Here is a 17,245-nt window from a genome sequence, read left to right on the forward strand (position 1 = left end):
CAACTGATATTGTCAGTTTTTTTAATTTCAGTCATTCTAATAAGTGTATAGTAGTATCTCATTTTACTTTTTAAAAAATTTTTTATTATTTTAAGTAGGCTCCACATGCAGCATGAGACTTGAACTTACAACACTGAGTTCAAGAGTTGCACACTTCACTGACTGAGCCAGCCACGTACCCCTTACTTTTACTTTTTATTTCCCTAAAAAACAATCTTGAGGATCTTTTTATAGGTTTATTTACCATCTGTGTATTGGGAGTTTTTTGTTCATATCTTTTGCTCATTTTTTTAAGTGGGTTGTTTGTTGTCTAATGTTGAATTTTAAGAATCCTTTTATATTTTGGAGAAAAGTCCTTTATCTGATATATGATTTACAAATACTTTCTCCTTGATGGTGCCTTGCCTTTTTATTCTCTTTTACAGGTCTTTTACAGAGCAAGAGTTTTTCATTTTCTTTATTGAGTAAAACTGACATACTGCATTTGTTTCAGGTATTCAAATTAATCATTCGATATTTGTATACATGGTGAAGTGGTCACCACAATAAGTCTAGTTACCATCTATCACCATACAAAGTTACATAAAGTGTTTTTCCCTTGTGATGAGAAGTTATAAGATTTACTTTTTTGGCACCTTTCAAATGTGCAATATAATATTATTGAGGGGCACCTGGGTGGCTCAGTTGGTTGAGCATCCAACTCTTAGATTTCTGCTCAGGTCATGATCCCAGGGTCGTGGGACCAAGCCCCACATTGGGCTCTGCACTGACCGTGGAGCCTGCTTAAGATTCTCTCTCTCTCTCTCTCTGGCTCTTCTCCCCTACTTATGCTTTCTCTCTAAACTTAAAAAAAAATAATAAAAATGAAATATTCTTGACTATAGTTGCCATGCTAAAAATTTTAATTTTAATTTTAATAGAATCCAGCTTATCAGTTTTTTCTTTAATAAATTATACTTTGGTGTTGAGTCTAAATTCATCACCAAACATAAGATCTTATGTTTTCTTCTAGAAATTTTGGGTTTTGTATTTTACATTTATATATCTGATCCATTTTAAGTTAATTTTTGTATAAGATATAAGGTCTCTGTCTAGGTTTACTTTTTTGCATGTGGATATCCAGTTGTTCCAGCACTATTTGTTGAAAAGACTATCCTTTCACAACTGAATTGCCATGGTGCTTTTGTCAAAACTCAGTTGACTATATTTCTGTAGGTCTATTTCTGGCTTCTGTTCTATTCCACTGATCTGTGTGTCTCCTCTTTCAAAAGTACATGCTGTCTTGAGTACTGTAGCTGTATAGTTACTCTTGAAATCAGATAGTCTGAATCCTTCAACTTTGTTCTTCTTTTCCAGCATTGTGTTGGCTATTTTTGGTTCTTTGCCTTTCCATATACATTTTAGAATCACTTTGTCAGTATCTATAAAATAGCTCTCTGAGATTTTGATTAGAATTGCCAATTTTTAAAATCATAAATTGGTGTCGAATTTTGTCAAATATTTTTCTGCATCTGTTTTTAATGGTCACAATTTTCTCCTTTATTTTGTTAATGTGCTAAAATAAATTACTTGATTTTGAAATGTTACAGCAATCTTGCATTCCTATAATAATTTCAACTTGATTGCAGTGTTTTACTCAATTTATAGCTAGATAAGTTATCTGATATTTTGTTGAATATTTTTGCAACTATATTTCTGAGAGAAGTTGGCCTGTAATTTTTCTTTGTACTGTCCTTGTTAGGTTTAGGTCTCAAGATTATGTTAACTTCATAAAATGAGTTGGGAAGTATTTCTTCTTTTTTTTTTTCTATTATGTTTTAAAATTTGAGTAAGATTGATTTTATATCTTCCTTAAATGTTTATTTGACTTTACTAGGGAAATCATCTTGGCCTGTAATTTTCTTTATTAAGTAATTTTTATTTTTATTCTTTCTGTTTTACAGTTAGGTTTATTATGTTAGAATTAACATATAATCAAGTGCAGACAGTTAAAAGTCCAATTTAATGAGTTTAAAAAATTTTTTAAATTAAAAAAAATTTACTGCACTATAGTTATCCTACGGTGTTATATTAGTTTCAGTACTAATACACTGTACAATACAGTGATTCAGTAATTCTTTACATTACTCAGTGCTCATCATTGATAAGTGTACTTTAATCCCCCTCACCTGTTTCACCCCCCCAACATCTGTTTATTCTCTATAGTTAAGAGTCCACTGTTTGGTTTGTCTCCTTTTACTTTTTTTTTTTTAAGCCTTAAGTGTTTTTATTGTATTATTTTATTTCATATTATTATTTTTAATTTTTAATTTATATCCAAGTTAGATAACATGTAGTGTAATAATTTTTTCAGGAATAGAATTTAGCGATCCGTCACTTACGTATAACACCCAGAGCTTATCCCAATAAAGTGTCCTCCTTAATGCCCTTTGCCGATTTAGTCCATTCCCCCACCCAAAACCCCTCCAGCAACCCTCAGTTTGTTCTGTGTATTTAAGTCTATTAAGTTTTATCCCCTTCCATGTTTCTGTATTATTTTTGCTTCCTTTCTCTTATGTTCTTCTGATTTGTATCTTAAATTCCACATATGAGTGAAGTCAGATGATATTTGTCTTTCTCTGACTGACTTATTTTGTTTTGCATAATACCCTCTAGTTACATCCGTATTGTTGCAAATGGCAAGATTTCATTCTTTTTAATTGCCGAGTAATATTCCATTGTATATATGTACCACATCTTCATTATCCATTCATCCATCAATGGACATTTGGGCTTTTTCCATACTTCATCTGTTGTTGATAGCACTACTGTAAACATTAGGGTGCATATGCTCCTTTGAGACAGCACTTCTGTGTCCATTGGATGTATACCTAGTAGTGCAGTTGCTGGGTCGTAGGGTAGTTCTATTTTTAATTTTTTGATGAGCCTCCATACTGTTTTCCAAATGTAAACATCAGCTTGCATTCCCACCAGCAGTGGAAAAGGGTTCACCTTTCTCTGCATACTTGCCAACATCTGTTGTTGCCTGAGTTCTTAATTTTAGCCATTCTGACAGGTGTGAGGTAGTATCTCATTGTGGTTTTATTGTATCTCCCTGATGATGAGTGAGGTTGAGCATCTTCTATGTGTCTGTTAGCCATCTGTATGTCTTCTTTGGAAAAGTGTTCATGTTTTCTGCACTGTTCTTTACTGGATTATTTGGTTTCAGATGGTTGAGTTTGATAAGTTCTTTATAGGTTTTGGATACTACCCCTTTATCTGATATGTCATTTGCAAATATCTTCTCCCATTCTGTAGACTGCCTTTTAGTTTTGCTGATTGTTACCTTCACCGTGCAGAAGCTTTTTATCATGATGAAGTCCCAATAGTTCATTTTTACTTTTGTTTCCCTTGCCTCTGGAGAAATATCAAATAAGAAGTTATTGCAGCTGAGGTCAAAGAGGTTGTTACCTGTTTTCTTCTCTAGGATTTTGATGGCTTCCTGCCTTATGCTTAGGTCTTTTATTCATTTTGAGTTTATTTTTGTGTATGGTGTAAGAAAGTGGTCCAGGTTCATCCTTCTACATGTCACTATCCAGTTTTCCCAGCACCATTTGCTAAAAAGACTTTTTTTTCCATTGGGTATTCTTTCCTTTTTTGTCAAAAATTAGTCGACCAGGGGCGCCTGGGTGGCTTAGTCGGTTAAGCGTCTGACTTTCGCTTAGGTCATGATCTCGCGGTTCGTGGGTTCGAGCCCCGCGTCGGGCTCTGTGCTGACTGCCGGCTCAGAGCCTGGAACCTGTTTCAGTCTGTGACTCCCTCTCTCTCTGACCCTCCCCTGCTCACGCTGTCTCTCTCTCTCTCTCCTAGAAATAAATAAAATATTAAAAAAAAAAAATTAGTCGACCATACATTTGTGAGTCCGTTTCTGTGTTCTCTATTCTGTTCCATTGATCTAAGTGTCTATATTTGTGCTAGTACCATACTGTCTTGATGGTTACAGCTTTGTAATACATCTTGAAGTCTGGGATTGTGATGCCTCCAGATTTGGTTTTCTTTTTCAGGATTGTTTCAGCTATTTGGGGTCTTTTCTGGTTCCATACTATTCTATCTCTGTGAAGAATGCTGGTGTTATTTTGATGGGGATTGCATTGAATATGTAGATTGCTTTTCTTCCAATCCATGAGCGTGGAGTATTTTTCCTTTTTGTGTGTGTCTTTTTCAATTTCTTTCATAAGCTTTCTATAGTTTTTGGTATATAGATTTTTCACCTCTTTGGTTAGGTTTATTCCTAGGTATGATTTTTGGTGCAATTGTAAATGGGATCGATTCCCTGACTTCTCTTTTTGCTGCTTTATTATTGGTGTATAGAAATGCAGCCGATTTCTATACATTGATTTTATATCCTGTGACTTTGCTGAATTCATGGATCATTTCTGGAAGTTTTTTGGTGGAGTCTTTTGGGTTTTCTACATAGAATATTATGTCAGCTGTGAAGATTGAAAGTTTGACTTCCTCCTTGTCAATTTAAATGCCTTTTCTTTTTGTTATCTTATTTCTGAGGCTAGGACTTCCAACACTATGTTGAATAACAGTGGTGAGAGTGAACATCCTTCTTGTGTTTCTGACCTTAAGGGGAAAGCTCTCTGTGTTTTTCCATTGAGGATGATATTAGTGGTGCATCTTTCATATATGGCTTTTATGATCTTCAAGTATGATTCTTCTGTCCCTACTTTCTTGAGGGTTTTTATCAAGAAAGGATGGTATGTTTTGTCAAATGCTTTCTCTGCACCTATTGAGAGAGATTCGTGTGGTTCTTATCCTTTCTTTTATTAATGTAATGTATCATGTTGATTGATTTGCAGATACTGAACCAGCTCTGTATCCCAGGAATAAATCCCACTTGATGATGGTGAATAATTCTTTTAGTGTATTGTTGGATCTGGTTGGCTAGTATCTTGTTGAGAATTTTTGCATCCATGTTCATCAGGGAGATTGGCCTGTAGTTTTTTGGTGGGGTCTTTGTCTGGTTTTGGAATCAAGGTAATGCTGGCCTCATAGAATGAGTTTGGAAATTTTGTTTCTAAAATTCCACATATGAATGAAATCATATGGTATTTGTCTTTCTCCAGCTGGCTTATTTCACTTAGCATTATACTCTCTAACCCCATCTATGTTGTTGCAAATGGCAAGATTTCATTCCTTTTTATGACTGAGTAATATTTCTCTGTGTGTGTGTGTGTGTGTGTGTGTGTGTGTGTGTGTTTATCCAGTAATCTATCTATCGATAAAAACTTGGCTGCTAACATAATTTGGCTTTTGTAGATAATGCTGCTATTAATATCCAGGTGCATGTATCTCTTTGAATTAGTATTTTTTATTTTTTTTGGTAAATACCTAATAGAGCAAGTGATGGATCATAGGGTAATTCAGTTCTTAGCTTTTTGAGGAACTGTTGTTCATACTGCAGAATAGCTTTGCCAGTTTGCATTCCTACCAACAGTGGATGAAGATTCATTTTATCCACATCCTTGCCAACACTTGTTTCTTCTGTTTTTTATTTTCTCCGTTCTGACAGGTATGATATATGTCATAGTGGTTTTGATTTGCGTTTCCCTAATGATGAGTGCTGCTGAGCATCTTTTCATGTATCTGTTGGCCATCTGTGTGTGTTCTTTGTAGAAATGCCTGTTTATATCTTCTGCCCATTTTTAACTTGGATTGTTTGCTTTTATGTGTTGAATTGTATAAGTTCTTTATATATTTTTGATACTATTTATTGGATATGTCATTTGCAAATATCTTCTCCTGTTATGTAGGTTGTCTTTTAGTTTTGTTGATTATTTCCTTTGCTTTCTCAAGCTTTTTATCTTGATGTAGTCCCAACAGTTAATTTTTGCTTTTGTTTACCTTGCTTCAGGAGACATATCTAAAATTTTCTTTTAACATTTATTTATTATTGAGAGACAGAGAGAGAGAGACAGAGGATAAGCATGGAAGGGGCAGGCTCCAGGCTCTGAGCTGTCAGTACAGAGCCCAACCCAGGGCTCGAACTCACAAACCATGAGATTATGACCTGAGCCAAAGTTGGACAGGTAACTGATTGAGCCACCCAGGTGCCCCTCAGGAGACATATCTAGAAAATGTAGTTGTAGCCAATGTCAGAGTCATTGCCTATGCTCTCTTAGAGGGTTTTTATGGTTTCAGATCTCATATTTAGATCGTTAATCCATTTTGAGTTCATTTTTGTGTAAAGAAATTGACCAGTTTCATTCTTTTATTTGTAGCTGTCCTGTTTCCCCAACACTATTTGTTGAAGAGACTTTTTTCCCATTGCATATTCTTACCTCCTTTGTTGAAAATTAATCCACGTCAGGGGCGCCTGGGTGGCTTAGTCGGTTGAGCGTCCGACTTTCGCTTAGGTCATGATCTCGCGGTTCGTGGGTTCGAGCCCCGCGTCGGGCTCTGTGCTGACTGCCAGCTCAGAGCCTGGAGCCTGTTTCAGAGTCTTTGCCTCCCTCTCTCTCTGACACTCCCCTGTTCATGCTGTCTCTCTCTCTCCTAGAAAAAAAAAATTATGTATGAAAATTAATCCACCTCAGAGGTTAATCATGGTTTGTTTCTGGGCTCTCTGTTCTGTTCCATTGATCTGTGTGTCTATTTTGTGCCATTACCTTACTGTTTTGATTATGATAGCTTTATAGTATATCTTGAAACCCTGAATTGTGATACCTCCAGTTTTGTTCTTCTTTTCAAAATTGCTTTGGCTATTTTGTGGTTCCATACAGATTTTAAGATTGTTTGAATTTACTGAAAAATGCTGTTGGTATTTTGATAATGATTGCATTAAGTCTGTAGATTGCTTTGGGAAGTATAGACTTTTAAGAATACTTGTTCTTCCAGTAAATGAGCATGGAACATCTTTCTGTTTGTGTCATCTTCTTTTTCTGTCATCACATTTTATAGTAATCAGAGTACAGGTCTTTCACCTCCTTGGTTAGGTTTATTTCTGGGTATCTTACTATTTTTGTGCAATTGTAAATGGGATTGTTTTCTTAATTTCTCTTTCTGCTACTTCTGTTGTATAGAATGTAACAGATTTCTGTATATTGATTATGTCCTCTGTCCCTGTTGCATTCATTTATCAGTTCTACTAGTTTTTTGGGTTTTTTTTGTGTTTTTTTTTTTTTTTGGTGGAGTCTTTAGGGTTTGCTGTATATATCTTGTCATCTGCAGATAGTGACAGTTTTACTTCTTCCTCATTGATAGGGATGCCTTTTATTTCTTTTTCATGTCTGATTGCTGTGGCTGGGACTTTGAGTACTGTGTTGAATAAAAAGTGGAGAGAGTGGACATCCTTATCTTATTCCTGATCTTAGGGGAAAACTCTCAGTTTTTCACCATTGAATTTGATGATAGCTGTGTGTTTTTTATATATGACTCTTATTGTTTTGAGGTATGTTCCCTCTAAACCTATTGCTGAGGGTTTTTATCATGAATGAATGTTGTACTTTGTCAAATGCTTTTTATGCATCTATTGAAATGGTTGTATGGTTTTTAACCTTTCTTGTGTTTATGTTTTATGTTGATTGGTTTGTGAAATTGAACCACCATATATTTCCATCTCAGTAATAAATCCCACTTGATTGTGAATGATTTTTTAAAATGTATTCTTGTATCTGGTTTGCTAATATTTTGTTGATGATATTTGCATCTATATTCATCAGAGGTATGGACCTGTAGTTTTCTTTTTTTGTGGTGTCTTTAACTGATTTTGGTATCAGGGCAGTACTGGCCTCATAGAAAGAATTTGGAAGCTTCTTTTATTTTTTGGAATAGTTTGAGAAGAATAGGTATTAACTCTCCTTTGAATGTTTTTTGGACTTCAGTCAGGACTATCTGGTTCTGGATTTCTATTTGTTGGGAGATTTTTATTACTGATTTAATTTCATTGCTGGCAATTGGCCTGTTCAAATTTTCTACTTCATCTGATTTAGTTTTGGGTGTTTGTGTTTCTAGGAATTTATGCATTTCTTGTCCAATTTGTTGGCATATAATTTTTCATAATATTCCCTTATAATCCTTTGTATTTCCCTTTTATAATCCTTTGTATAATATCCTTATAATCTTGTGTATTTCTATATTTTTGTCAGTTACTATTTCTCCTCTTTCATTTCTGACGTTGTTTATTTGAGTCCTCTATCTTTTTTGTGTGTTTGTGAGTAGTTTAATATTTATCAGTTTTGTTGATCTTCTCAAAGGTTCACCCTCTGGTTTCATTAATCTATTCTTCTTAGTTTCTATTTTGTTTATTTCTGCTCTAATTTTATTATTTCTTTCCTGCTACTGGTTTTGAGGTTTTTGTTTTGTTTTGTTTTTTTCCTTTCTAGCTCCTTTAGGTGTAAGGTTAGGTTACACCTTAGGTTAGGTTAATTTGAGATTTTTCTTCTTAAAGTACGCTTATATTGCTATAAACTGTAGTCTTAGAATAATTTTTGCTGCATCCCAAAGATATTAGTCTGTTGTGTTATTTTCATTTGTCTCCATGTATTTTTTTATTTTCTCTTTGATTTCTTTGTTAATTCCTTCGTTGTGTAGTAGCATGTTATTTAACCTTGATATATTTGTGTTCTTTTCACAAATTTCTTTTTTTCTTGTGGTTGATTTCTGATATCATAGCATTGTGGTCAGAAAAGCTTTACGGCATGATTTCCATCTTTTTGAATTTGTTCAGACTTATTTTGTGACCTGATGTGTTCTGTACATTAATGCTAATCTATACATGAATGCTCCATGTGCCCTTGAATAGAATATGTGTTTGATACTTTATGATGGAATGTTCTAAATATATTTGTTAGATCCATCTCCTCCAATGTGTCACTTAAAGCGACTGTTTACTTATCGATTTTCTGTTTCGATGATCCCTCCACTGATGTAAATGGGGTGTTAAAATCCCCTAGTATTATTTATTACTGTCAGTTACTTCCTTTTATGTTTGTTATTAGCCGCTTTTGTATTCGGGTGCTGCAGTGTTGGGTGCATAAACATGTACAATTCTTATATCTTCTTGTTAGGCTGTTCCTTTTATGATTATATAGTGTCCTTCTCTGTCTCTTGTTACAGTCTTTGTTTTAAAGTCTATTTTGTCCAATATAAATATTGCTTCCTTGGCTTTCTTTTCACTTCCATTTGCATAATAAATGCTTTTCTGTTCCTTCACCTTCAATCTGCATGTGTCTTTAGTATGAAATGAGTCTCTTGTAGGCAGCATATGAATGGGTCTTGCTTTTTTACGCATTCCATTACCCTGTGTCTTTTGATTGGAACATTTAGTCCATTTACATTAAAAGTAATTCTTGATAGGTGTAGACTTGCTGCCATTTTGTTACTTGTATGGTTATTTTTGTATTTCTTCTCTGTTTCTTTTCTTACTCTCTTCTCTCACAGTTTGCTGGCTATCTTTAGTGATATAATTGGATTCCTTTTTCTTTATTTTTTTGCATATCTATTACCGGTTTTGATTTATGGTTGTCTTTAGGTTTATATGTAACATCTCCTCTGTTAAGTTGATGATCGCTTTAAGTTTGAATGCATTCTTTATACCTCTCCCCGCCACCCTTCCCCTCCATGTTTTATGTATATAGTGTCATACTTTACATCCTTTTATTTTGTGAATTGCTTGACCAATTTTTATAGACATACTTTATTTCACTGCTTTTGTGCTTCCTACTTTTGTTAGTCATATGTATGGTCTTTCCTTTCCATTCAAAAATTCCCTTTAACATTTTTTATAGGGCTAGTTTAGTGGTGATGAATCCCTTTAACTTTTTTTGTTCAGCAACCTCTTTATCTCTTCTTCAATTCTGAATGATAGCCTTTCTGGATAGAGTTCTTGGCTGCAGGGTTTTTTTTCTTTCATCAGCTTGATTATGTCATGGTACTCTCTTCTGTCTTGGAAACTTTCTAGTGAAAAATTAACTGATAGTTCTATGGGGTTTCTTTTTGGGGGGGTTAACTTTTCTTTTTTTTTTTTTTTTCCTTGCTGCTTTAAATTTTTCTCTTCATCATTACTTTTTATCATTTTAATTGCTATGTGTCTTGGTGTGGACCTCTTTGGGTTGATTTTGTTGGTGGCACTCTTTGTCTCCTGGATCTGGATTTCTGTTTCCTTCCCCTGGTTTGGGAAGTTTTCAGCTATTTGTTCAAATAAATTTTCTGCCCTCTTTTCTCTCTCTTCTTCCTGTGTCCCTGTTATGTGAATGTTACTGGACTTGACAGTTTTGCTGAGTTTCCTACATCTATTTTTAATTCTTTTTTCTCTCCCCTGTTCAGGTTGATTGCTTTCCATTATTCTCTCCTCCAGGTCTCCATCCTTTCTGCTTCCCCTAGACTACTATTTATTTTCTTTAATGTACTTCTACTTTTAGTTACTGAGTTCTTCATCTGTGATTGGTCCTTTTTTATGTTTCCTATCTCTCTATTGAGAGTCTAACTGAGGTCCTCCACTCTTTTCTCAAATCCAGTAAGTATCTTTATGACTCTTACTTAAAATTCTCCATTTCATTTAGATCTCTTGTAATTTTGTCTTGTTCTTTCACTTGGGACATATTCCTCTCTCTCTTCATTTTGTCTAACTCTGTCTGTTTCTATGTAGTAGGAAAGTCATCTACATCTCCTGGTCTTCAAAGTAGTGGCCTTATGAAGAGGAGATTCTATAGTGCTTTGCAGTGCGGTGCTCTGTTCATCAGAACCTCACACTTAGTGGGGTTTCTTGTGTGTGTATGTGTGACCTATTGTTATTGCTGAACCACTTCTGCTTCAGTCCAGTTGGCTCTCTTTGCCTATTGTTGGTAGGGCTTGCTCCTTGTGTTCTTAGTGGGCCAGTCTGGGGCTACCTTGGACTTGATTGAGTCAGACCAGGCATTTGCCAGAGATGCTACTATATGGAACTGTAGGGCACTTTCCTCCTGTGGTCTCCTGAGAAGCTTTTTTTTTTGGTGGTTGGCTCCCACGCTCAGACCCAATATTTGCCCCCAGCCCACTGCTAGGGCTGGAGTTGGACCAGTATGTGTGGTTATCTTCTCCTCTCCCTGATGGCAGGGGTTGTTTTGGAGTGGTGCTGGCCCTTTATAGGGCTGCTTGCACATTGCCAGGCCTGTGCACTGCTTTGGATGATCTGCCAAGGGCATATTGTAGAGGGCATGTTCGCAGGAGAATATGGAGGTAGGATGCTCTTTGTCAGGAGGGTCTGAGCTAGTCTGCTGCAGGAGAGGACCTGCAGCTGCCTAGGAAAACACCTATGCAGGCTGGGATGAAGGAGATAGGTCCCCAGGGGAACTTGTGGGGTGGGACATGCTCTTAACAAGCAAGGTAGAGAGTGTACATGCTTCACTGGTTCTCACAAGTGTCTATATATGTAGACTAGGGGGTGGGGGAGAAAAATGGCACCTACCCTCTTTTGTTATTGGAGAAGTCTCCCAATGATCACTGCGCCTCCGGCATATACTCAGAGCTTAGTAAATAAATCTCTTCCTGTATACCCCAGGTGTCTTTGAAACTGGTGCTTCTATGCTATATCTCAGCAGGGTTGTTTGTTTTGTTTTCTCTGTAAGGGCAGGGATTCTGTGTTCCTGGCTCTTGCAGAGCTGAGTCTAATTTTTAGAGTTCCAGGTGTTAAGCCTCACTGATTGTTAGGCTTCTCTGATATTTAAAGCCAAATTTTTTGGAGATTGGCTTCTCTGTGCAGGTTCCCCCATACCTGGGTGTCTGGTGTGGGGGTCTGCCCCTCTCTGCACTGCTGGTGTCCCTCCCACTGCAGACAATCCCACCTATCTGTTTGGCTTCTCACAGCATCTCTGCCATTCCTACCCTTTCAATGTGGCCTCTTCTCTACCTTTAGCTGTGGAGAGACTGTTCTGCCAGTTTTTGTATCATTTCTGAGATATTACACTGATGTGGGTATTTACCTAGTTGTATCCATGGGATGAGGTGGGCATAGAAGCCTAGTACATTGCCATCTGTCTGGAAGTCCTGATGAGTTGTTATTAATGTATAAACCTGTGGAACTCCCAGCACAATCAAGATAGAGAAGTTTCATCACCCAAAAGTTCTCCTGTGTCCCTTTACCTCCCCTCTCCCTAGCCCCACAAATTGAGTTTCATATGCTTATTTGCCATGCGTATATCTTCTTTGGTACCTTGTGTTCATATTTTTGTTCATTTTTAAATTGGGTTCTTTTCCTATTTTTGTGTTTTTTAAATCATAGGTTATATTACCTGTCTTAGAATTTCATGTAAATGAACTCAGACATACTGTGTCTGGCTTCATTTGCTCAGGATGATGTTTTTGAGCTTTATCCTTGAATATTATGCATATCAGTATTTTATTCAGTTTTTATTGGTGAACAGTATTGCAATATGTATGGATATACCACAGTTGGCTCTTTCTCCTGTTTTTGAATATATTGTTTCTTGCATTTAGCTTTTACTTTAAAGAAGGTGGTTTTTCTGTGCAAAACTTTGTGTAAATACATATTTTCATTTCTCTTGGGTAAATTCCTAGGGATAATTGCTGAGTTTTATGGTAAGTGAGTGTTAACTTTTTGTGAAGTTGACAAACATTTGTTCAAAGAGGTTGTGCCATTTTATTACATGCTATTAAGTGTTCTAGTTGTTCCACATCTTCAACACCACTTGACGTTTGTCAGTCTTTTTAATTTTTGCCACTCTAGTAGATGTATAGTGGTATCACATTGTGGCTTTATTTTGCATTCCCCTAATCAGTAGTAATGTTGACTATCATTTCATAAGCTTATTGGCCATTTGCATATCTTGTGATTTTTCTGGTCATCTTTCGCCCTTTTTTTTTTCAAAGCACTCTTAAAGAAAGTGATTTGGCACAAATTTTAATTTAAGTAAACAATAGAGAAACAAATATGTATCTTCCCCCCCTTCAAATGAATCATGTCCTGTTCTGACCATAGCTTTTTCAATCCTAATCTAATGCTCAAATCCTGATGTGGTATCTTATTATACAACTGGCTATAAACTTGTTTTTGAAGGAAGATTGCTTCTGTCAATTTGACTAATATCTGATAATTTTTTTGTGTATGCCTTTTATTAGTTGGATTATTTATGTGCTTGTATTGAGTTGTGATAGTTCCGTCTATACTCTGGATTCAAATTATTTGGCAGATATATGTTTTACACATATTTTCTCTGAACATTTTGCTTGTCTTTCCATTTTCCTGCAAGTGATTTTTAAAGGACTGAAGTTTTTAATTTTGTTAAATTTTTATATTTTATGTTTTTTTACAAACTGGTTCATGCTTTTTATTGCCCTAAGAAATCTTTGCCTACCCCAAAGTTGCAAAGATGTTCATCTTTTCTCTTCTAGAGATTTTATAGCATTAGCTTTTATATTTAGGTTTTGGTTCATTTTGAGTTGGTTTTTGTTTATGGTGCGAGGTTAACTGTCGAGGTTCATTTCTTTCCCTTCAGGTCTCCAATTCCAGTACCTTTTGTTGATAACACTATCTTTACCCCATCAAATTACTTTAACACCTTTGTTGAAAAGCAGTTGGCCATATATGTGTGATCTGTTTTTAGATTTTCACTTCTGTTCCAGTAATCTGTGTTTCTATCCCTATATCAATACCGTATTATCTTGATTACTGTCACTTTATAGTAAGTCTGAAAATCATGTCTTCCAACTTTGTTCTTCTCTCTGATGCTTATTTTGCTATTGTAGTTCCTTTATATTTCCATCTACCTTTTAAAATCAACTTATCAATTGCCACTTAAAAAACTTGGTTAAGATTGTGTTGAATTTAGAAATTAATTTAGGCAAAATGAATGTGTTAACAATTCTGGGTATTCAAATTATAAGTATAGTTTAGCCCTCTCTTAGATCTTTTAAAATTTATTTCAGCAATGTTTTATAGCTTTTAATGTGGAAGTCTTTCACTTTTTTGTTACATTTTTTTCCTGTTGACCTCTTTTGATAATAGTGTAAATGAAGTTCTTTCCCTTCATTTTCTAGTTGTTCACTATTACACCAGATTATCTTTTGATGATTGCTAGAAATTTTATTGAATATTTGTAGACATAATTTGACCTTCCAAGTGATGTTATTTTAACAAAGACTGGATTTATTTCTGCTTCTGGCCAGATGTTAGGCTAGATGTAGGTCACTTTAATCCAGTTTGGGATTGAGCACATTCCAAGCTGAACTTAAGTGTCAATAAGGGCTTTTCTCTTTCTTGTTCATTTTCATTTAAGATATAGCCCTTCAGAATCCAACTGAAATTTTGGGATATCCACCAAAGCCTCCCCTCTTTGATTGACCCGAATTTCCACTTGTATGCCTCCAAGCTTATAAAGATTGCCAGAAGATGTACTCACCTTCTTACCTCTTAAACATTTTTTTTTTTTCTTTCAGATTTGGCAATTGCCTTAATGGAAAGTTACCTAAAATACTTGGGTCACCTCTTTTGTCTTCTTTTTTATAACTTATCTCAAAATCTGTGACCATGGTATCCTTCTGATGCCTTCAAATCATTCTTGCTTTCTTAAACAAAATCTGTATCTATGTAAATGTCTATATCTGTATGTATCTTCCTTTTTTCTTAGCTATTTTCAGGATTGTTGGTCTGAGACAACCTAGTAAGCCATTGCCAGAAGTATATTTTTCTTCTTGTTCCCCTCCACCCTTCCATCTCATTCTCCATTAGAATATAACATTGTTCTCTGTATCTCATCTATTGCTGTATTCCTAGCACTTAGTATACTGCCTAGCAGAAAATAGAAGTGAATAGATACTTGTCGAATTAAAGAATGAATAATACATTGCCATTTTCTATGAAAAGATAGAGTGGAAATTCAGAAAAAAATACCTTCCCTGTCATTTCTCATACTTAAGATAATAGCTATTCTTTAGCATAATTGGGTGGGTCTGAACTTGAACTCAGGACCTTTATGGTTCTAGTGCCTTTTTATTGATATTCCCTCAAAATGTTAAATAACATCTTTATTTCTCCATTTGTAAATTATTTATTACTATCTTATTCATGGAAATAGTTTTAATTGTTATAAAGAGCTTTGAAGAGGAAAAATAAAAAAAGATAAACAGGACATTGGTATTAATGTTCTAATTAAGTAATCAAAATATTTAGGTATAAATATAGGTTTGTAATTTTTATTATTGTTATAATTCTTCCAGTGAATACAAACAAGACACATAGCTTGTTGTCATGTTTTAAGAGGTAAAGATGAAGAATTTCTTAAGAAAATTACATCTTGCATAATACGTAAATGTTTACCTGTGTTTTTCTCCCTTTTCCTTTAGAGCCATTTTAAGTGCCAGATCCAGTTATTTTGCGGCAATGCTCAGTGGCTGTTGGGCTGAAAGCTCCCAAAAGTTTATTACTCTTCAAGGGTAAGCATAATTTTTACAAGGCAGCTCAACTGCAAATAATACTTCATACAAAACACTTTTATGAATCTGATTTCTCCATATATTCAATGAAATGTTTCTCATGTTATGGAATTCAGTGAAGTACATCTTCTGAAAATGAAAGATAGTAGGGAACATTTAGTAATAGAGATAGCATGTTAGTCTTCCCAGGCTGCTATAACAAAATATCACTACTGAGTGGCTTAAACAACAGAAATTTATTTTCTCACAATATGGCAAGATCAGAGTACCAGCAAGGTTTGTGAGAGCTCTTACCTTGGGTTGCAGACAGCTTGTTCTGTGTGTGTGCTTAATGGCCTTCCCTTAGTGCATGAGGGCAAGGGGAGGTGAAAAGAAGGCAGAGGGAGAGAGAGAGAGAGCTCTCTGGTGATTCTTCTATTTTAGCACCTCAGGGCAGGGCTCCACCTTATTACCTAATTTAACCTTAATTCCTTATAACCCCTGTCTCCAAATATAGCCACATTGTGGAGTTAGGGCTCAGTATATGAATTTGGTGGGTAGGGAAACACAAATATTTAATATGTAAAAGATAGTTTCTTTTTTTTCGCTTGAAGAATAATTTGGATAGGTGTGGATTTTGTTGATCTGTCAGAGGTAGATCTGAATCTACACAATTGGTGGCAGTTTTTATAAACTGCTAAGGTAGTTATTAAGAGATAAACTAGTACCTTAAATGATAAAAAGGACCCTTTCTTTTTTTAATGTTTATTCATTTTTGAAAGAGAGAGAGAGTGCGTAGGGGAGGGGCAAAGAAAGAGGGAGACATAGAATCCAAAGCAGACTTCAGGCTCTGAGCTGTCAGCACCGAGCCCGATGTGGGGCTCTAACCCATAAACTGCGAGATTATGACCTGAGCCGAGGTCAGACGCTTAACTGACTAAACTACCCAGGCACCCCGAACAGGACCCTTGGTCACAGATAATCACTGTGAGAGTCTGTAGTATACAGTATGGGAGAGGGTTTTCTGGGTAGGAAAATTGCCTGGAAGTTCTGAGGGAACCTCTCACCTCTGCATCTTGGCCAGAATCTTGGGTATGAAATAGTGATAGTGGCAATTCCATGACAATGGTTGCATGGAAATTATCGATAAATTCTTAACCATTTGTTTGTCACCCTAACCTATAATCTTGGATCTTCTTGGTTATAATCATCTGGTTCTCTTACTAACTAGAACAGATCTCCAAATGCCTATCATTTTGTAAATTTTCACTCTGTAAGAAGTGGAATTTTGAAACATGACTTGTAAGAATATATAATGTGGGATTTTTTTTTTCATATTTTATTCATTTAATACAAATGAAACACATGCAAAAGGTTCTACCCCCATTTTCTTCATCTAGGGCCTTTTGAAGATTATGTTTTCTTCATACTACCACAGTTTCAATACATATATCACAGTGTATTTTGCAGCCTATCTTTTGGATGTAGCTTCAGTAGCTGTCACCGTTAGTGACTTCAATGATATGAAATTTTATGAATTCCTTTATTCCAGTGTGTTTTTTAAACTGATAAAAAACACTAATGAAATAGTAATAAAGAAAATAATGGAGGATGTAAACTCACATATAATCACCACCGTTTTACTTACTATTGCTACTAAAATAAAGGTCTTCTCTAATTTGTCTTCCACATGCATAAAATACTTATACATGGCAGATTTGTTTTCTTCTGTTTTTCCTGTCTCTCACTAATACAGCATTAAAACATAACATGAATTGCTTTGGTGATATTAAAAAAATAATGTTTACATCTAAGTAACCCTGTTTCCCTATTTTTCATCTGAACTGCTCTT

The 17,245-nt window shown here is 35.3% G+C and overlaps 1 protein-coding gene across 1 annotated transcript in view; it reads left to right on the plus strand.

Annotated features, from left to right (window-relative positions):
• Positions 1-17,245, plus strand: part of BTBD8 (BTB domain containing 8) — a 107,045-nt gene that overhangs the window by 48,211 nt on the left and 41,589 nt on the right. The window contains exon 5 of the mRNA XM_039236475.1: positions 15,325-15,414. Within this exon, the coding sequence (XP_039092406.1) occupies positions 15,325-15,414 (90 nt within the window). The remainder of the gene's footprint in view (positions 1-15,324; positions 15,415-17,245) is intronic.

Source organism: Hyaena hyaena, unplaced genomic scaffold, assembly GCF_003009895.1.
Source record: "Hyaena hyaena isolate Hyena2069 unplaced genomic scaffold, ASM300989v1 scaffold_111, whole genome shotgun sequence".
Lineage (NCBI taxonomy): Eukaryota > Metazoa > Chordata > Mammalia > Carnivora > Hyaenidae > Hyaena > Hyaena hyaena.